At 46.3% G+C, this 21241-nt stretch overlaps 2 protein-coding genes and 1 pseudogene across 4 annotated transcripts in view; 1 reads left to right on the top strand and 2 right to left on the bottom strand.

Moving 5' to 3' along the window:
• The window catches only part of ANKRD6 (ankyrin repeat domain 6), a 215439-nt gene that overhangs the window by 83303 nt on the left and 110895 nt on the right, over nt 1-21241 (top strand). The gene's annotated exons all lie outside the window — the stretch shown is intronic.
• On the bottom strand, nt 4602-5341 carry LOC112062421 (60S ribosomal protein L9-like). The gene is made up of 2 exons (XM_055087393.1): nt 5314-5341; nt 4602-5200 (listed from the first exon to the last, which is right to left on the bottom strand). The coding sequence occupies exons 1-2, from the start codon at nt 5339-5341 to the stop codon at nt 4683-4685; spliced, it is 546 nt and encodes a 181-aa protein (XP_054943368.1). The 3' UTR covers nt 4602-4682.
• Nucleotides 5911-6591, bottom strand: LOC102992820 (60S ribosomal protein L9-like; annotated as a pseudogene). Its single transcript, XR_008618398.1, has one exon. The product of XR_008618398.1 is annotated as a 60S ribosomal protein L9-like (transcript).

Below are 21241 nucleotides of genomic sequence, written 5' to 3'. Positions count from 1 at the left end.
CATGGGTGGGAGGGTGAAGGTGGGCGGGGGCCTTCTGCGTGGGTGCGTGGGGTGTTGAGGTCCTTACCCAGTGGTGGGCAGAGGTGAGCTCAGCCTGCTCCGGGGGACGCCAGCTGCCCTCTGGATGACTGTTACCCACCCTCTCTGCTCTCCTGGGAGGTGAGGCTCTTTCTTGGAAGTGCACCCAGGACCTGCTCCTCTCCTGACAGCTTCCTGGTAGTCGGGCTGCAGTGGCAGCAAAGGTCGGCCTGGCCAGGGGGCAGAATCCAGGGGAAGTTGGCCTTCCTGAACCAGGTAGAGAACGTATTAGTCTCCTCTTGATTCGGAGGGGAAGATCATCCTTTATGGTCAAAGAATGAAGCGTAAACAATGAAAAATACCTTATCAGGCCAAGTCAGTGACCCATGAATCAAAAAATTCCAAGTGTTTAGTGCTGGAGAACCTTGGCAATCACCTTGTACAGCTCCTCTTTTAAAGATAAGAAAGAAACCTGGAAGCCAGAGGGCCGGGCAGCTGGTTCAAGGCCTGGCCAAGCAGGGCCTGGGCCTCCTGGTATTCTGCTAATAAAGGCTGCCATTTATTTTGTACCTACTTTGTATGTGTTGGCTTCTGTGCTGATACTTTACACAGTGCCCATCCATTAATTATATTACAAAAATAAATAAAAACATTGCCTTAGGGGCTTCCCTGGTGGCGCAGTGGTTGCGCGTCCGCCTGCCGATGCAGGGGAACCGGGTTCGCGCCCCGGTCTGGGAGGATCCCACATGCCGCGGAGCGGCTGGGCCCGTGAGCCATGGCCGCTGGGCCTGCGCGTCCGGAGCCTGTGCCCCGCAACGGGAGAGGCCACAGCAGAGGGAGCCCCGCATACCACAAAAAAAAAAAAAAAAAAAAAAAAAAAAACATTGCCTTAAAAATTTTTTCCCCAAAATAATACAAGTTGTGTAGTACTTATGATATTAGCACTTGCCAGGAACTGTTCTAAATTCCTTACAGATAGAAATACTCAATCTTCTAACAAACCTAGGAGGTACATACTATTACTATCCCCATTTTGTGGATGAGGAAACTGAGGCATGAAGAGATCCCATTGACTTCTCTGAGGTGAGGTGGTGATGTCTAGCTAGAGAGTGACTGCATGCTGGCTGCACAACCCATGCTCTTAACCACACTACGCCCTAATTCCCTGTGCAAACATCAGTGCTACTGACTGAATCTTCAAACCTTTCTGTTTTCTAGGCATGTGATGGGCTTGTGCTTCCCACCTCCTTGTGTTTGTGGAGCCATGTGACTACTTCTAGCCACCAAGTTGTGAAAAGTGTGTTGTGTCACTTCTGGGCTAGATCATGTGATCACTATTGTGTGACCCTCCAGATCTGTCTTTACCTGTGCCCTGGTGGCTGGTGGTTTCTCTGTCAGCCTGGGCAAATCAGAGAGGAAACAGAGCCCCAGCCAACCCTAGGTGGACAGAGCTGGAGTGTGAAATAAACTCCCGTCGAGCCATTGAGATTTGGGGTTTGTTTGTTACTGAGCCCAACCTGACTGATGTATTGATGTGCCTAACATTTTAAGGAGTACATTAGTAATAAGCTGGACACAAAGCTCTCTCCAATTTATTGAATTATTTTACTTATTCTCGTTGTTATTTACCCAGATTATTATTTGTCTTTCCAATACCTCATTGGATAGCATTCACTTTCATCCATATATATATATATATATATATATATATATATATATAGAAGGCAGGCTAGTGCTATAGAAATAGCATGGAGCTTGAGGTTGAAAGTTCTGGGTTTGGGTCCTTATTATGTTTTTAATACAGCAGTTCTACTGAGATATAATTCACATACCAGACAGTTCACCTATTTGAAGTGTGCAATGAAGTGGTTTTTAATACAGTCCGAATTGTGCAACCATCACCATAATCAATTTTAGAACATTATTATCACTCCGAAAAGAACCTCCCTGCAACCCTTACCCCTTAGCAGTCGCTCCAGCCCCTCCCCACAACCCTAGGCAACTACAAAGCTACTTTCTGTCTCTGTAGATTTGCCTTTTCTGCACATTTCATATAAATGGATTCATATAGAAGGTAAGTTCCATGACGGCAGGGATCTCTGTCTGCTTTGTTCTGTGCTGTGACTCCGGCACCCAGCACAGTGCCTGGCACATAGTAGGTGCTCAGTAGCTACCTGCTGGATGAGTGGATGGCTCTAATGGCAGGGGCTGAGAACAAGGTGGCAGTAGCTGGCAGCTGGTAGCTCCAGCATTGCCCTGGATGGAGGGTAAGGGGGCAAGAGAATAACCTGCTAGCAGTCTTGGTCTCCTGTTGATCCAGAAACTTCTGTCTCAGGGCCTACCGTGAAGGTTGAGAGGTAGGCCCAGTGAAGGCCACGCACTTGATGTGGGGTGAGTCGTAAATAAAATGCCCCCTTTAGGGCTGAGGTGGAGTAGTACATTACAGGGTCACCACACCCTATAGATTCCTGTTCCTCCATAGACTCTTCCCAAACCCACACTTTTCTCAGGACCTCACTGAATTCCCTCCTCTCCAGGGAAACCTGCTGTCCCTGGATACTTGGCTGGGGATGAGACCCACTTCTCAGAGGCACACACTGAGGCCTTGGGAGGTTCTTACTGCTCTGAGTAATACTCCAGGCACTGCTGGCTTGCCGGCCTGTGGAATTCCTACTCCCACCTGCAAACCCAAGCCTGGGCAGCCTGTCTGCCTTTCCCTGAGTACCAGCTCACATTATTCAAAACACCAGGAGGCAGAATAGTACAGTGATTAAGTCTAGGTTTGAGGCCCAGATCTGACATTCTTTAGCTACAAGGCTATGGGCAAGTTACTTAACCTTTTTTAGCCTTTATTTCCTATCTGTAAAATGGGGATAAGAATAGTATAATAATATGAATAGACTTGTGAGGTTGTTAGAATGATGCATGTATAGTATGGACACACTGACCTGTGGTTTGGTCTTGAGAATGGTTCTGATCGTAGGGTTACCCTGACTATTGTTTCAGTCCTGGGGAATCCAAGTTGAGAGCAGGTGCAGGGCCGTGTTGTCAGCCTGTGTGAACCACTTAAACCTCAACGTACAAATGTTCTAGAATTTGACGATAATTGTTACCCCCAACGTAAACTTGCAGCAATATTTTTTAAAAACAGTAAATTCTATATTCGCTAAACTCCAAGCATAGCCCGGAGAGAGGCCGGATCTCGGGATCAACAAAACAAAGGAACGAGGTTAAATTTTTCTCTTTCAGATATATCGGTCTTTGTACCCTACTCTCTTCCCTCCCTCAGGAACTGCGATGAGGCAAATCTGAGCCACCTGTTGGTCTTGGTTTTGAAAACAACCATTGAGTGTCTCTGTCTACACTTGGGGGCGGGTGGGGGGGGCGGGCGAAGGTGCAGTCCCGGGTTTGCAGAACCCTCGAACGTCACCGGAAGCTGCTGTGCAGTGTGCGGCTGCAGGCCAGGGCTGCTCAGGGGGTAGCAGGAGCTCCTCTGTGGCTGTGCACTTGGATTTTGACCAGAAGGAGGTATTTTCAGTGCTTCTGCGAAATTAGTGAACTAATTACTTGGCAGTGTCAGAAATGCCACTAAGCTTAGAGAATGGCTGCTGTGGCAGCCATTGATGTGGTACATCAGTGTCAATTTTAACCAAAGATCCTGATTGGGGTGGGGGGAGATTTCTCAGCTAATCTGGAAAGGAATCATCCTGTTGCTTTTCTTTTCTTAGACGAGTGAATGGTTTCCTCTCAGAAAATTCAGATCCAGAGGTTTAGAGCTTTAACCTTTTTTTAAAAAAAAAAATAAATTTATGTATTTATTTATTTTTGGCTGCATTGGGTCTTCGTTGCTGCGCGCGGGCTTTCTCTAGTTGCGGCGAGCGAGAGTTACTCTTTGTTACGGTGTACAGGCTTCTCATTGCGGTGGCTTGTCTTGTTGTGGAGCATGGGCTCTGGGCACGCAGGCTCGAGCGAGAGTTACTCTTTGTTAGGGTGTACAGGCTTCTCATTGCGGTGGCTTGTCTTGTTGTGGAGCATGGGCTCTGGGCACGCAGGCTCAGTAGTTGGGGCTCGCGGGCTCTAAAGCGCAGGCTCAGTAGTTGTGGTGCACGGGCTTAGTTGCTCCCCGGCACGTGGGATCTTCCCGGACCAGGGCTCGAACCCGTGTCCCCTGCATTGGCAGGCAGATTCCCAACCACTGCGCCACCAGGGAAGCCCTAACCATTTTTTTTGGATTGAAATATAGTGTACCAACTGAAAAGTGCACAAATCATGAACATACAGATGGGTGAGTTTTCACAAAGCAAACACAACTATCACCCAGATTAGGAAATTGAATGCTGCCGGCAACCCAGAAGCCTTTCACATCCTCCCAGTTAATACCTGCCTTCCTCCCCAAATCACTGTCCTGACTTCTAACACGGTAAGTTCCTTTTGCCTGTTTCTGAGTTTTATATAAGGAGAATTATACCGTGTGTCCTTTCTGTGTTGTGAGGTTTGTCCGTGCGGTTATCACTTATTGATTTGCATTGCTATATAGTCAGAATGCATCACAATTTATCCCTTCTGCTCTTTTTTTTTCCAAGTCAAAAGAGCTTTTATTCATTTTTAAAATATCACATATGAGCCTGGCCTCTTGCGGTTTATGTAACTGGATCACTCAGATCTTATTCATCAGCCTGCTGAACTGTTCCTTTTTCAGAAACATAGATACCATCCAAAAATTTTCTGATATCCTTGTTTTTAACTGTTGTGGCTTGCTGAATCAAAGCAGCTGAATTTGACACAAGTTCAATGTCACTTCCTTCAAGAATCAGCTCCTCTTTCTGGGCTTGAGATACTGAACAAGCAGCACCTGGCCTCATCCGACCCCTGCGGATGTATTTTTCACCCCCAAGATTTCGGATTTCAGCAAGAGAACCATTCTCCTGAATAACAACGGTGATGGGGAAGTGAGCATACATAGACCTCATCTTGTATCGGAAGCCCAGTGTAACACCCTTGATCGTGCTCTGTACGTGACTACAGATGGTGCGAACAGTGGCCAGTTCCTTTCTATTCCCCCACCATTTGTCAACCCGGAGCCTCTTCTTTTTCTTCCCAAGGAGACTGAGTTCTACATTGATGTGATTGAAGTCCCTCCGCAGGGTGCCTCTGGGGCCCTTCACAATCCAGAGGTTTAGAGCTTTAACCTTTTTTTAAAAAAAAAAATAAATTTATGTATTTATTTATTTTTGGCTGCATTGGGTCTTCGTTGCTGCGCGCGGGCTTTCTCTAGTTGCGGCGAGCGAGAGTTACTCTTTGTTAGGGTGTACAGGCTTCTCATTGCGGTGGCTTGTCTTGTTGTGGAGCATGGGCTCTGGGCACGCAGGCTCAGTAGTTGGGGCTCGCGGGCTCTAAAGCGCAGGCTCAGTAGTTGTGGTGCACGGGCTTAGTTGCTCCCCGGCACGTGGGATCTTCCCGGACCAGGGCTCGAACCCGTGTCCCCTGCATTGGCAGGCAGATTCCCAACCACTGCGCCACCAGGGAAGCCCTAACCATTTTTTTTGGATTGAAATATAGTGTACCAACTGAAAAGTGCACAAATCATGAACATACAGATGGGTGAGTTTTCACAAAGCAAACACAACTATCACCCAGATTAGGAAATTGAATGCTGCCGGCAACCCAGAAGCCTTTCACATCCTCCCAGTTAATACCTGCCTTCCTCCCCAAATCACTGTCCTGACTTCTAACACGGTAAGTTCCTTTTGCCTGTTTCTGAGTTTTATATAAGGAGAATTATACCGTGTGTCCTTTCTGTGTTGTGAGGTTTGTCCGTGCGGTTATCACTTATTGATTTGCATTGCTATATAGTCAGAATGCATCACAATTTATCCCTTCTGCTCTTTTTTTTTCCAAGTCAAAAGAGCTTTTATTCATTTTTAAAATATCACATATGAGCCTGGCCTCTTGCGGTTTATGTAACTGGATCACTCAGATCTTATTCATCAGCCTGCTGAACTGTTCCTTTTTCAGAAACATAGATACCATCCAAAAATTTTCTGATATCCTTGTTTTTAACTGTTGTGGCTTGCTGAATCAAAGCAGCTGAATTTGACACAAGTTCAATGTCACTTCCTTCAAGAATCAGCTCCTCTTTCTGGGCTTGAGATACTGAACAAGCAGCACCTGGCCTCATCCGACCCCTGCGGATGTATTTTTCACCCCCAAGATTTCGGATTTCAGCAAGAGAACCATTCTCCTGAATAACAACGGTGATGGGGAAGTGAGCATACATAGACCTCATCTTGTATCGGAAGCCCAGTGTAACACCCTTGATCGTGCTCTGTACGTGACTACAGATGGTGCGAACAGTGGCCAGTTCCTTTCTATTCCCCCACCATTTGTCAACCCGGAGCCTCTTCTTTTTCTTCCCAAGGAGACTGAGTTCTACATTGATGTGATTGAAGTCCCTCCGCAGGGTGCCTCTGGGGCCCTTCACAGTAACTGTGCGTCCCTTCAGAGTAATGTCGACATTTTCTGGAATTCGACAGTCGGATTGCTGAGAATGGTCTTCATTCTCGCAGTAGATGCGGCAAAGAGACCCTTCTGCTCTTGATGGACATTTTTGTTGCCCTGTGGATTTAAAAAATTTATCTGTATTTCAAACTTATTTTCAACTTTGTGTGCTACTAAAGCACCAAACAATTACTAAACAATAACTCCTTCAGAACATAACTCAAATACTTTGGTTAATTTTATTCTGGAATAGAAAGGCATTGATGCCAGTCTTAGGTGGCAGTGAACTTCACAGAAGAGACAGCAAAGTTTATACTTCATTATAAAATAATTAGTGTCTCCCTATTTATGGCATGGTAAAGGGATTCAGGATGTATTTGTTACTTCTATAGATAAATTTAGAAAATTATGACTTGGTGGAAAAATTAAAGTTCCAATTTGTGACAACAAGAATTATCAGATTCTGTCACATTTCAGTTACTTAAGTAGTCAAATCATAAATGGAATTACAGTGCACATAAGACATCCTCAGTAGCCTGTCATAACATATTTGTTGGAGATAGAGACAATTTACATTATCCTTATGTTAAGATTGATTACCAATAACTTATTTTACAGTTTTTTTATAATTATGAGTGATGCTGCAGTGAACATTCCCCCGTATGTCCTTTGGTGTATATGTGTTTGCCTTTCTGTGGATTACATACATAGAGTTGGAATTGTCCGGCCATAGGATCTGTGTATGTTTGGCACTACCGAACAGTTGTCAGTGTACACCCCCAACCGGAGGTGTGGGAGAATTCCCATTGCCCCAGATCTGTGCCAACACTTGGTATTTTCAGTCTTTTAAAATCTTAACCATTCTTGTCAGAATGGTTATTTTCTTTTTCCTTGATGACTTTTGAAGTTGAGCACCTTTCCATATGTTTCTTTGCTACCCAGGTAGCCTCTTCTGTGAAGTTACTTGTTCAAGAGTCTGGACCATTCTCCCACTGGATTGTCTATCTTTTTCTTTTCTTTTTTCTCCTCTTTTCTCTTTTGGCCGTGCTTCGAGGCATGCAGGATCTTAGTTCCCCGACCAGGGATTGAACCTGTGTCCCCTGCAGTGGAAGCATGGAGTCCTAACCACTGGACTGCCAGGGAATTCCCTGTCTTTTTCTTAATGGTTTTAGAGCCATTCTTTATGTATTCTGGACATCAGACGTTAACTGGATGTATGAACTGTACATTTCTCCTCTCACTCTTTGATTTCACCAGAATCGATTCCACGCTCGGTCTCTGTGAGGGCTAGTTTCTTTCCACTTTATCCTTATTCCTAGGGTGGTTAGCCCTTTTCAGGGTTCCCCCACTGAAGTGTAGGGGATTTACTCAGGCCCTTCTAGCTGGCACTGTTCCCTGAATTCTTTTGGCAGCTACTTGCAAATCGGCAAATGCCGCAAAGGAAATGTGACTGCAGACGGGTGACTCACCCTCTTTACACTAACCTTTTCTTCATGTTCGTGGCTATGTAGGTCCTTGCTGCCCTGGTAGCTCTCTGATGTCTTCAAACAGATTTTTTAGTGTTTTGATGGGCTTCTCTGGTTGTTACCGGTAGTAGGGGTGGTGCGGTTGGCAGACAAAATGGCCCTCTAAAGATATATTCACTTCCTAGTCCCCAGAACCTGTGAATATTACTTTACATGATAAAGAGTGACTACTATTGCTATTTTGTAGGCCACCTCAATGTGATTAAGTTAAAGATCTTGAGAGGGGGCTTTTATCCTAGATTATCTGAGTGGGCCCTAAATGGTGGGCCCTAAGTGGTAATTTGTTACAGCAGCCAAAAGAAACTAATAACAGTTGATCTGATGTAAGTCAGCTTTTCCATAACTTCTTTGAACGAGTTGTAGTTTAATAACTTTGTTACAGTCAGCTTCTAGATTTTCATTGCTATTTCAGGTTAAATTCGTGGAATGCAATTCTTTCTTTGATTATAGTGATGACAGTTGTGTAATTTTTAATACATTGTGAAAGGAAGCATGATGAAATTCCATTATTACTACAGAGCTGGTTTCTTTTATCGTATTAATAGAATCAAGCAACAAATCTGATGAAATTCAGATAGGTTGAAAGTCTGACACCCATTATTTTTCTTCAGTATAGTATTATATTTGTTAAAGAATTTGTGGAGAAACTGATTAAAAACATCAAGTGGAAAAAATCAGCTTATAGTGGAACCATTACAGATGAAGAAATTGAGATTGATCGTCCAGATAGGTGAATTATGTTCAATTAATTATGTGCAATCAACATAATCATCTCTACAACTTGCTGTAAGGAAAAACTGATACTTGTTTATTCTGACCACTCCTCAACATTCAGTGGCAACACTTAAAAAGAGAAATGACCTTGTCCTTTTGATAGTTAAAAATTGCCAGATAGAGTAGAAACCCAGCTGTTTGTTTTCCTATGGTTGTTAGGATATGTAGTGGGATGTGGATAAACAATGGTAACACCACCTTGGATCCTGGGATCTTACTGGTCAATTGCTTGATTTTTAAATTTTTTTATTTATATATATATTTTGGATACATGCCTATCTGCAAGCGGTTGAGAGCAAAGCCAGTGTCTTCATACCTTCACTGATTCATTCATTAAATTGTTATTACTTTCCTACCTTGTACCAAGTGCTGTGCTAGGTACTAAAGATACTTTGAACAGCAAAAACTGACACGGTTCCTGCTTTCATGGTGTTCACAGTTGAACTGGAGACAGACAAGCAAAGAATCGTTAAAATGAGTAGGTTATATAGACTGAGATAAATGACCTGAAAGAAAGTAGCGTGAGTCTGTGAGAACATGGGAACACAGAGCTTGTTCTAAGCTGGGGAGATCAGGAAAAACTGATGATGGGCTGATATCTGACAAACATTCCGGGCAGACAAATTGGTTCACAAAGTCATACGATGCAAGAGAACATCTCACCACGGAGGACTTGAAGGGAAACCCAATGTGACCAATTCTCAGGAAGTTAAGAGTTGTGTTGAGAGAGATGACTCTGGGAGGGTGGTTTCATGCAGAAACTTTTAAATCAAGTCAGGGACATAGATCTGTATCTTAAGAGCAATACTTGGGCTTCCATAACAAAATACCACAGACTGGGCGGCTCAAACAACAGAATTTATTTTCTCACAGTTCTGGAGGCTGGAAGTCCAAGATCCAGGTGCCGTCTGGGTTGCTTTCTCCCGAGGCCCCTTCTCTTGGCTGGCAGATGGCTGCCTTCTCTCTGTGTCTTACATGGTCTTTTCTCTCTGTGCATGCATCCTTGATGTCTCTTCTTATAAAGTATATGGGCTGAATGTATGTTACCCCCCCACCCCCCACCCCCCGAATTCACATGTTGAAGCCCTAATCTCTAGTGTGGTTGTATTTGAAGTAAGGAAGTAATTAAGGTTAAATGAGGTCATGAGGGTGGGGCCTCTGATCTGATAGGATTAGTGTCCTTATAAGAAGAGACACCAGAGAGCTCTCTCTCTCCACCCCCAACTCTACCCCAGCTCCACACACCAGGGAAAGGCCTGTGACAACATAACAAGAAGGCAGCTGTCTGCAAGCCGGGAAGAGAGCTCTCACCAGAAATGAAATTGGCCAGAACCTTGATCTTGGACTTCTAGCCCCCAGAAAGTTGAGAAAATAAATGTTTGGTTGTAGAGATGGTTGTGAGAGAGCCTGTGGAAGCAAAATCAACGGGATGCAGTGATGATGGATTGAAGCATTCAACAGAGGGAATGGGAAAAGGGAGATTTTAAGATTGACTCCAAATTTTTAGGCTTTGTAGAATTGCAGTAGGAACACTGGAGGAGATGGGGTTGTAGAAAGATAAGTTTGGTCTTAGATTGTAGAGCTGAGGTGCTTTTGAGACATCCATGTGGAAATGATGAGTAGGCAGTTGGCTATATGGGTCAGAAGTTTGGAGGAGAGTTTTGGAATAGAGATATGAATTTGAGAGTCTTGGGTCTACAGATGATAATAGTATTTAGTGAACTGCCTGGCATATTTTAAATCCTTGATAAATGTTTTGAATAAAAAATAAATAAATTGTGGTCTAAACTGTTTGATTACCATGAGCTGGATTAGGGCTTAAGGATAGTATATAATCATTTCCTTAGAAAGGCTATCTATTGAGGAAGAAAATAGTAGACACATCTCCAACCAAACAGAAATGGTTCTTTGAATCATGTGATACTTTGCGTGTGGGTAATTGACTTTCTTAGTTAGAATTTTGGAAAGAGGTTGGAAAATGAACTCAAGCTATGAGAATAAGAGAAAATGTGGTACCTCTTTTCATTTTCTTGAGTCCCACAGCTTACAGCTGTTGAATCTGTTGCATAGCCCACAGAAGCATCAGGCAATCACCTGCACAGATGCACAAACAGTAGTGTGCTGCATATGCTTGGCTGCAAATCTGTCAGCGTCACAACACATAGCAAAGACTCAAAAAGTATCTTAGCATTTACCACAGCTAAACCACAAAGGATGAGAAAGATAGCGGCCCAAGGTCATATCAGATTGGTCTTCTGTCAACAGTTCACATCACTGTTTCCTGGATTATTAATGGCTTTTGCCGAGCCATGTGACACCAGATGGCCAGATGAGCTAAGAAGTATTCCCTGCAGTGTTCCCTGGTGGTCCAGTGGTTAGGACTTGACACTTTGGTTGCCGACAGCCCAGGTTCGACCCTTGGTTGGAGAGCTAAGATCCCGCAAGCCATGCGGTGTGGCCAAAAAAAAAAGTATTCCCTTGGACTTAAAATTCTAGGCTGCAGAGTGGGAGGGGTGAGCAAACCTAGCTCTTCTTGTTTCATGTGAACAACAATGGTGCATGGGTTTTTTTTTCAGTTTTTTATACTTATTTTTAATTAATTAATTAATTAATTTTTGGCTGCGTTGGGTCTTCATTGCTGCGAGGAGGCTTTCTCTAGCTGTGGCAAGCGGGAGCTACTGTTCGTTGCGGTACACGGGTTTCTTATTGCAGTGGCCTCTCTTGTTGCGGTGCACGGGCTTCAGTAGTTGTGGCACACGGGCTCAGTAGCTGTGGCTCGCGGGCTTAGTTGCTCCGCAGCATGTGGGATCTTACCGGGCCAGGGCTTGAACCCGTGTCCCCTGCATTGGCAGGTGGATTCTTAGCCACTGCACCACCGGGGAAGTCCTGTATACGTTGTTTTGCAAACCTAGCTCTTCTTGTTTCATGTGAACAAGAATGGTGCATGGGTTTTTTTTTCAGTTTTTTATACTTATTTTTAATTAGTTAATTAATTAATTTTTGGCTGCGTTGGGTCTTCATTGCTGCGAGGAGGCTTTCTCTAGCTGTGGCAAGCGGGAGCTACTGTTCGTTGCGGTACGCGGGTTTCTTATTGCAGTGGCCTCTCGTTGCGGTGCACGGGCTTCAGTAGTTGTGGCACACGGGCTCAGTAGCTGTGGCTCGCGGGCTTAGTTGCTCCGCAGCATGTGGGATCTTACCGGGCCAGGGCTTGAACCCGTGTCCCCTGCATTGGCAGGTGGATTCTTAGCCACTGCACCACCGGGGAAGTCCTGTATACGTTGTTTTATAATCTGAACTTAAAAAGAACAAAAAACAAAACAAAATAACCAACTTATTTATTGTATTTTTTTAGCCACACCGCATGGCTTGTGGGATCTTAGCTCCCCAGCCAGGGATTGAACCCTGGTCAATCCCTGGTCTGGAAGCTAAGATCCCGCAAACTGCTGCATGGCCAAAAAAAAAAAAAAAAAAAAAAAATAGAGATGGTTTTCATAGAATTTTTTTTTCCCTTTTCTTCACAGCAGATTAGGAGGGAGAGTCTCATGGCCTTGAGCTCCACTCATTTCGACTTGCACCCTGCTGGTCTTAGGTATCTGGCCCCAGCACTGCATAAGGAGGAAGGGATCAATTCTAGTGGCCCAAAGCCTGGTCCCAACCCTCCTGACATCCAGCCTTCAGCACATCAGGGGAGTCAAAGGTGCAGAGAGTAGGGATTGCTCCAGGTCAGAAGCATTCCTAGGCAGCAAAGCAGGGATGACCTTCTGTGCCCTGAGTCTGCCTAGGTCAGAAGGAGATGGCAGGTTTCCCCCGAGAGCTGGAGCAGCCTCTTCAGCCCGTTGTTTTATTCTCATGCAGTTAACTGGGTTAATATGTACCAAAGTGCTGGAGGGTAGGCCTCAGGAGAGGGTGATGTTTAAGGAGCCGTGACACACCAGGCAGTCAGTTTTGCGGTGAATGAGATTTGCATCTTCTTTTTCTCTCTGAGAGGCAGTTTGCTTCTTTGCATTAGTGAGCAGCTGTCTTCACGGGAGAGGCTGGGGAGGGCTGGCTCTCAGTAAATATAGAAAGGGAACTTGCCTTCAGAGACTGTCATGCGAAGGATCTAAAGAGAAGATGTTTCAAGAAAGCATTTTATTTTTTTTATTGAAGTATAGTTGATTTACAATGTGTTAATTTCTGCTGTACAGCAAAGTGACAATTATACACATATAGACACTCTTTTTTTATATTCTTTTCCATTATGGTTTGTCCCAGGATATCAAATATAGTTCCTTGTGCTATACAGTAGGACCTTGTTGTTTAAGGAAGGCTTTGTCTATTACTGGGCCAGCTTATGGTTGGAGGACTTCAGGGTCTTTGGGGGGGGTATGCATACTTAGGTATGTCACCCAAAGTGACAAAACCAAGCACTGAACCTTCCATAAGAAGAGCTCAGAGATACTGCTCTGTGGCCACAAGGGGACAGTTCTTTTTATATTTATCATCTTGGTAACCCATTCTTATCCTGCCCAGAGAAGAGCTTCCAGTCCCTTCTGGATCTAGAGTTCTCCGTTTTCACCATAAGTGATGCTATGAAAGGTTTGCTGTCGCAGGATTTGCAGTGTGCCAAGGCCGCCAGCCCCACACCTCTGCTCAGTTTCCTCAGTGGCTGGAGAGTCTGTTTTCATTTATTCATTCAACAACCACTTAGGACACTACTGTGTTAGGTGCTGAGCATGGCGCAGCAAGTCTGTTGAAGTCACTACCCTTGAGGAGTTCACTGCTTGAATCAGTCTCTTGGGCGGCGTTGGTGTCTAATATCAGAGACTAGTCCTAATGCTGCTACCTGCTCTTACCTCTGGAGTGTAATAATGGTGCAGTTTGTTGGCTACAGAGCCTGTTTCTGTAATGAAATGAGCTCGTATGCAATTGGATAAAAGGGAATAACGTCAGTTCAGATACTTTTCACCCTCATGGAAGAGGAGCCGGAGTAGCAGGAGAATTATAACCTTCAGTAGGAAAGGGAAATGCCCTCAGCTCAACTCCGGCATCCACAGGACCTCTATCTGCTCTGTTTTAAGAAAATTAAACATGGTTGCCTATGCCCAGGGCTCCATTCCTAGAGACTCGCACCCTAGCCTTGAGGGCTCCCAGCTGGCAGCAGGTTGTACGTCCTCCTGTCTGGTCTGTCGCGGGGAAGCCAGCGTCATCATCTTGTCGTTTTTGTGTGTACTTTTATTATTTCCTGCAGTAACCACTTGCTGCCATGAGCTGCTTGCTGGTTTGCTTCTGAGGTACTGATTGTGTGTGGGGTGGGGTGGGGGGGGTGCATGCACGTGGTCTGGCTACCCCAGGCTTTGAGAGGTCCTTGAGTGATCTGTCCCGTCCTATATTTATTTCCCAGATGCCCTGGCGCTGACATCTGGAGGGCCAAGACGGTTAAACAACCGTGAACCGAAGAAGTGGGGATTCTGAGCGTCGCATTCCCTCCGTTCAGCCTTGCCCCGGCATCCTTCCTCTGTGAACCCTCAAGGAAGAGAGCGCCGGGAGGCCTGTGCGCGCGCAGGCTCTGCCGTGTGGCCACAGCTGGAGAGAGGACTGTCGGGGGGCCTGGCCGGCTCTCAGTGGTTGAGAGTCTGCAGGGGAATTTACACCCCATTTACTATTTCCTGCATTGGGCACGGAGGGAGGCCTCCTAAACTATCTTAATATCATACAGGGCGGGGAACTGAAGGCTGTTTGGAATCCCTTTTTTTGTGGCCTGATTCTGGGGTGACCTTAAGTGAGTCGTAACACCCCTTCAGTGGCAGCAGGGAGTTAAGGAGGCTAGTTGCTTTTCAGAGAGACAGAGCATCAGCGGTCCTCACTTGAGCAGTGCCCAGACAGCATCAGGCCGGCCACTCACAGCGCTCCGGCTCGGGGCCAGTCCAGGCCGGCAGGAAGGGCCCAGGTTGGAGGAATAAATCAAGAATGCGGGACACTCTGCCAGGAGGACTTGCTTCTAAAATATTCCCAAGATAAATGTATAACCTGATTCTGAACGTCGTACCTCGCGGTGGGTGGAGAGGTTCCAGCAACAGCCCCACCGAGCTCTCCTGACCCCTCCTTCCTTTGTGCTGAGCGGTGGCAGACCATTTAAAAAGCACAGAGGTTGCTTTGAGGAGCAAATCTGTTTATTCAGCCACTGTATTTGAATGTCAAGGGTTAAAAAGATGGTTGAGATTGTTTGCACCACAGGGATCTAAAAATGCAGCCATGGGAATTCATGGGAGGCGTTATTATCCTCAGTCCGTTTTAGGAGGTGTAAGTGAAGGAGCCCTGATCCTTGTTGTTGTGCACCCCAGAGAGCTGTGCCTGTGTAAACAAGAGGTGGCTCCGCGTGCCTGTGACCACGCACCCCCTCCCCAGTGGGTGGGAGGTGTGCTCCCATCTGGGAATTCAGCCAACGTTCCCATCTGTTCTTTCTCTTGGCTCCTGTTTTCACGGTTATGTCACTGTTAGGCTGAGGAAAGGAGATAGAGGCATCAATAGAACGGAAGATTCCGGGCAAATAAATATGTTCCAATTGGAAGAACCAGTGAATCCACTGTACTTTCCTTGAAGGAGAATTACAGGATGCTTTATCTCACTTTTCTAAGAGAAAAGACATTAATGGCCAACCACGTGGATGAAAGCTCCTCGCTCTTTCATGGATCCTTCTATTTCAGCATCTCTCCGTCCTCACCCCAGTCCAAGCCTCTATATCTGCTGACGCTGCAGCAGCGAGAGCCCCACTGGTAACCCCGGGCTCTGCCGTTGCCCCGCCCTCCACTCTTCATGCTGCACCACACGGACCATTTCAAAATCACAGACCTGACCATGGGGCTTCCTCTCAAAGGCCTCCCAGGGCTCCCCATTGCCCCATACACCTTCCTTGCCCTCTCATCCCGTGACTTAACCACTGGGATCACTGGAGCTTTGAGTGGCTTCCACCCACAACAATTAGTCAGGGTTCTCCAGAGAGACAGACCAATGGGATATGTGTGTATATATATATATATATATATATATATATATATATATATAAGGAGATTTATTATAAGGATTTGGCTCTTGTGATTATGGAAGCTGGCAAATCCAGAATATGCAGGGTGGTCCAATAGGCTGGAGACTCAGGAGAGCCGATGTTTCGTTTCCAGTCTGAAAGCCGTCTGCTGGAGAACCAGAAAGAGCTGATGTTGCAGATGAGGTCCGAAGGCAATCTGCCGGAGAATTCTGTCTTGCTTGGAGGACGCTGGTCTTCTCGTTCTAGTCAGGCTTTCAACTGATTAGATGAGGCCCACCCACATTATGGAGGGCAATCTGCTTTACTCAAATATGGAGGGCAATCTGCTTTACTCAAAGTCCACTGATTAAACTGTTAATCTCATCCAAAAACAACCTTACAGGAACATCCAGAATGTTTAACTACATATCTGTGCACCCTGTGGCCCAGCCAAATTGACACATAAAATTAACTATTGCACTTCTCTTTGCTTTCTGTCATCTGTCCACCCTGGACTTCTTCCAGCTTGTCTAATGTGCTACACTATATTCTGGCCTCTGGGCCTCTGCACAGGCTGCTTGCTCCGCCTGGAGTGCTTTTGCGTCTGGCGCATCCTTATTCACCCATCATGTGTCAGCTGAAATTCTACTTCCTTAAAGGGGCCTTCCCTGATCTCCCAGGCTAGGTTCATTCCTTCAGCTATATATTGCCAGAGCACACTAAATTTCCCTTAATATCACACTTAGAGTCACTTGTTCAGTCCCAGCCTTCCCCGCTAGACTTTAAGCTCCATGAAGACAGAAAGCCAGGAAGCATATCTGTTTTGCTGTTATATGCCTGGCTTTTACTACCTATTCAAAGATCATCCAGCGAATGAACAAATGAATGTATTGAAAGTTTACACTATATTAAAAGCTTACAAGCTATGAGGCTCTTAACATACACAGATGCAACCCTGTGAAGTAAATATTATTATCTTCACTTTTACAGAGGCTTACAGAGGCCCACAGAGGTTAGGGACTTGCCCAAAGTCATGTCACTTGTCATATAGAATCTGGGCTTCAAATAAAATAATAATAAAGGTAACCGCTAGCACTTACAGCACTTAATAAGGGTCATGTACTATTCTATGTACAGCAACCCAGTGTGATAGCATCCAGTAAATGGCCTGCCGTGTTCCCTCCCCCCAGATTCACTCTGGAGGATCTGCTTCCATGTGTCTCAGGAACCCGGAGTCCAGAATTCCAGGGGAGGGAGGCTGGTCCCCTCTTCACCCTGGGGTCTCCTCTGGGCCATCTTCAGTTCTCTTTTCCTCTGCCCCAGGAAATAGGGGCAAGTTAGCAAGTCTGCTGGCCAAGCAGATGTCCAGTTGGGGAACGGAATGCCGCTCTCCCCTTTTTGAAGGTACCTCTAGTCTGTACAGGAATTCCCTTGCGGGCGGAGGTGGGCCTGGCGGGTCCCCGCCCGCCCCAGGCCCCGCCGCCGGCCGAGCCCCGCACCCCGCGCCTCCGTCCTGGGTCGCGGCGGCCGGAGGTGCGCCCGGGTCCGTGGGGCAGACGGGCGCCGAGGTCGTTTGTGTTGGTGGGGGGGGGGCGGTGCGCTGAGGTTCCGGCGCCTCCCCTGAGCATCCTCCGCGGAGCATCACGGCCCCGGGGCTGGGGGCGCCCCGGCTTGCTATGCTCTCCGCACTCTCCCGGCCTCGAGAACGCGGCTAGGCAGCAGTAGTTTAATGGGGAGCTGGCCTGCTGGGAACTAGGGGTCTGCTGGGGTCTCAGTTCTTGGCTGGCCCCGGAACACGAGGTTGCCAGGCGCGTGACGGCAGCAGGTAGGAGTGAGCCGCTGGTGCGGTGATGAGCAGGGAAGGAAGGCCACTGGCTATCGGCCTGTGAACCTAGGCAAGAACGACCAACCAGCACAATCCAGACCAAGGTCCGTGGGCCCAGCTCGGTCCTGGCGGCTGGTCAGTGGAATCGACCTGCAGGTGTGGCTCTTGTCACTCTAGGACTGGCTTCAGCACAGAACCTTGCTGGCTGAATTCCCCTAGAAACTGGGTGGAATGTTCAGAAGGAGGGGAGCAGGGCTTGGCGTGTCTGGCAGGAGAGGCTGAAGAGGCTTCAGCAGCTGTGTCCTTGCATTCCAGAAGCCACGCTGCTCTGCTAAGGAGGCTTGACCCGATCCTGCTGAGGAGCCCAGGGCGCGGCCCTCAGTCCTCCAGGAGAGTGCGCCGGAGGGGAGCCGGGGGGTGCGCCCGACTCAGCACTGCGGCCACGCATCCAGTCTGCAGGCAAGGGCAGTGGGGAGCCGGGGAGGTCACGGCCTTGGGAATGTCCTCTGATGAAAAAGAACCTGCAGGCTCATAAAATAACTTTCGTGTGGAACGTTGGTGTGTTGAAAAGCAGTTCTGTGTGCGTTTCCCCCCTTGGTGTGGATCAGCAGTGCTGAGGCAGCAGGTGCGATACAGAAGTGTGAGCAGAGACCGTCTGGAAGCCCCAAACTCCAGGGAAACTAGAGGTGACAGCCAGCCTAGGGAAGAGGACAGGAGGTGGGGGCGGTGGTGGTGGCGGCAGCCCGGCAGGCGCCCCTCGTCTCAGGGCCCTAATCCTGGCTTCAGGCGGGTGGTCAGGGGAGCTGCAAGGTCTCCTGGGCGAGCAGAGCCCACAGTCCTGAGCTGTTCTTCGCTGTGTTTGGGTCATCTCCCCCCAGCTAAGGGGGAGAAATCTAGAAGAGGTTTAAGAATTAGTGCTTTAAGAATGTGGATCTCATAGTTGAAACCTTGGAACACGTGTTTTCAGCACAAGGTGTTAAAGTGAACGGAAGGATTCAATGCCTTTTCAAGGAGGGTGTCTCCATGTGGGCAGAACTAGAGAATAAATGGGTCTTGAATAAACAAAAAAGGAGAAACGCTTCTCTTCATGATCATTCTACTCTCCAAAAAGCAGCCCTCTCTCCTTGTCTGCCACTTCCATAGACCTAGTTGGGGGCTATGGGGTAAGCCAGATTCTCTGAGTGACCTGGGGAAGGTGGGTCCAGGGGTGTCAGATAGTACCTGGTGCCAATAGATAGTAGGGCTTGGTTTTCTGAAATCCAGTATATACATGTATTTTTTGAGGCTATGTGTCTTCTCAGGATGACTTGAAAATACATTTGCACTCCCAGAATATGGGGGGATTGTTAGCTAAACATCTATTTCGTTGTGTGTAATTACAAACTGATGCCCTAGGAGAATTAATTCCCTAGAGGATGGGTCAGGTCTTTTTCTTTATATATCAAGTTGCAGTATTAATAATGCAGCCACGTGTGGCTCTGCTATGGAAGAGTTTAATTTTCAAAGACAGACAATTTTATGGCTGACTTGAAGTATTTGTCTCCAACCACTGGGTTGATATCATGTTGCCTCCCTAACGGATTCTTGCTCATTCAAAGGAGAGATGAGCTGGGGGGAGTACAAAGCTTTTCAATTAATTTATGACCCTGTTAGGTGTCAAGCCTGTAATTACTCTGTGATTGTTGCCTTTGCCAAAAAAAAAAAAAAAAAAAAAAAAAAGAAAGAAAAAAGAAAAGTTGAAAACCTGTTTTTTGGAAAAGTTCTTTTCTGAACTTGAAAGATAACATAGGTTAAAAAAAAAAAAAAAAAAAGCTTGTGTCTCCCCCTCCAGAGCAGGGAGTGGGGAGAAATGAAGATTCCTGGCCTATTCTTTTTCCTAACCAGTGAATTTATAAAGTACTTTTTGGTGAACGGGACCTTTGTTTAAAAGAATCTTTACAAAAAAAGAAAAAAAAAAGAATCTTTAGATCTTACTTTTACATTCTTGACTACACATCTCACATCCAACTCATTTAGTCATCCATTCATTCAATATCTATAAGTACTGCTTTGCCCAGGGACTGTTGCAGGCTTGGGGATAAAGTGGTTAGCATGGAAGAGGCCCCTGCCCTCTTGGAGCTCCCATGGGATGGGGGTGACTGGAGGTAGACAATATGCAAGTAAATAAATTAATGAACAAGGTGATTTCCAGTTATGTTGACTGTTGTCAGAAAATAGAATTCAGCCCTGTGATGAAGTGTGTGCACTTGGGGAGGAAGCAGCTAGTCCATTCCGACCTGCCCAAAGCATTGTAGACCTAGGGACCTGGTGCCTGAGCAAGGTTCCCTGTTCCTGCCCCTGCTACCAGCGCCACTGCAGGGTTGTACCCCACACCCGGCAGGTAGAAATGGAAACCTTTGAGAGAACCTGGCAAACTGTTAGCAGGACTCTCTTTGGACTTGCAGTTCAGCTAAGTAGAGCACAGAGCTTCTTTAGGGAAAAGAGAAGAAGGCATCGCAAGTCTTAAACAAGAGTAAGGTTCCCCAATCACTGCCTTAATCAAGTTCATTAAAACTGAATGTATATTTAAAACTTTCCTTATGATTAACTCTATTATAATATAAGTAGTAATACTTGAATTTCTCCATGAGGTTGAAAGGCATCTTGATTTAGGAGATAGGGAGTCGTGTGCCCCCAGTGTAAACCTTTGGCTTTCATTAAGTGTAAGTAGTAAACCCCAAATGCCTGCAGTATAAATAAGATAAAATTTCGAAGAATTAGCCATTCTGGGAGATAAATATTTGGTTTGAAAAGTTCTACTGTTGTACTATCTACTGTTTGCATGTTTCCCCAGCCGCTGTATTTTGACAGCTGAGGCAATTAAAACAGACAAGAGTTTAAAACACACACACACACACACACACACACACACACACACACACACACGGAAAGATCAGCGCAAAGATCTGAGTTTGCGCTTTTGGTTTCACTGATAAGTATGGAACGTGGTGCACATATGGTTGTCTGGCTGCATTCCTGCCCTGTGCCATGCCATAAAGTACCCCGGACACTTCTCTGTTCAGCAAGATGCTCTCCAGAGAACCCCTGGCCGCAGTGACCAGTATAATTCAGGGCTTAGTTCTGTATGGAGAGCAAATTTAAGTCAAAAATGCATTTATTCTGAAAGAATGCCATAGAACTTGGCCTCTACTTGGCCTAATGTAGAAAGTTGATGTCTTCTTGAAGCTAGGGAGGCAGCACCCCACAGTTGAGAGCAGTTGCCCTAGAATTTGGCAATCTGGACCACATCCTGACCCGACCATTTTCTAGCTGTGCAATCCTGATTAAGTGGCCTGACCTCTCTCTGGTTTATTTCTTCATCTATGAAATGTGGGTAATCATAGGGCCCACCCCTATGCTGTCAAGAGGATTAAGTGAAGACCTTACCACGATGCATGACCCAGGGTAAAAAGCTCCGTCACTGATCATTCCCACCGTCATCGCTACTGGGTTCCACCTGGTGTCCAGGTGAGGCTGCTTTTGCCCTGTTGTGTTTACTCCGCTGCCCTTTCTCTGTAAAGCAGCTTAAAAGCTACATCCCCAGAAGTGGAGGTGCCC

The sequence above is a fragment of the Physeter macrocephalus genome, chromosome 10 (genome assembly GCF_002837175.3).
Source record: "Physeter macrocephalus isolate SW-GA chromosome 10, ASM283717v5, whole genome shotgun sequence".
Lineage (NCBI taxonomy): Eukaryota > Metazoa > Chordata > Mammalia > Artiodactyla > Physeteridae > Physeter > Physeter macrocephalus.
This window is presented reverse-complemented; position numbering and strand designations above follow the sequence as displayed.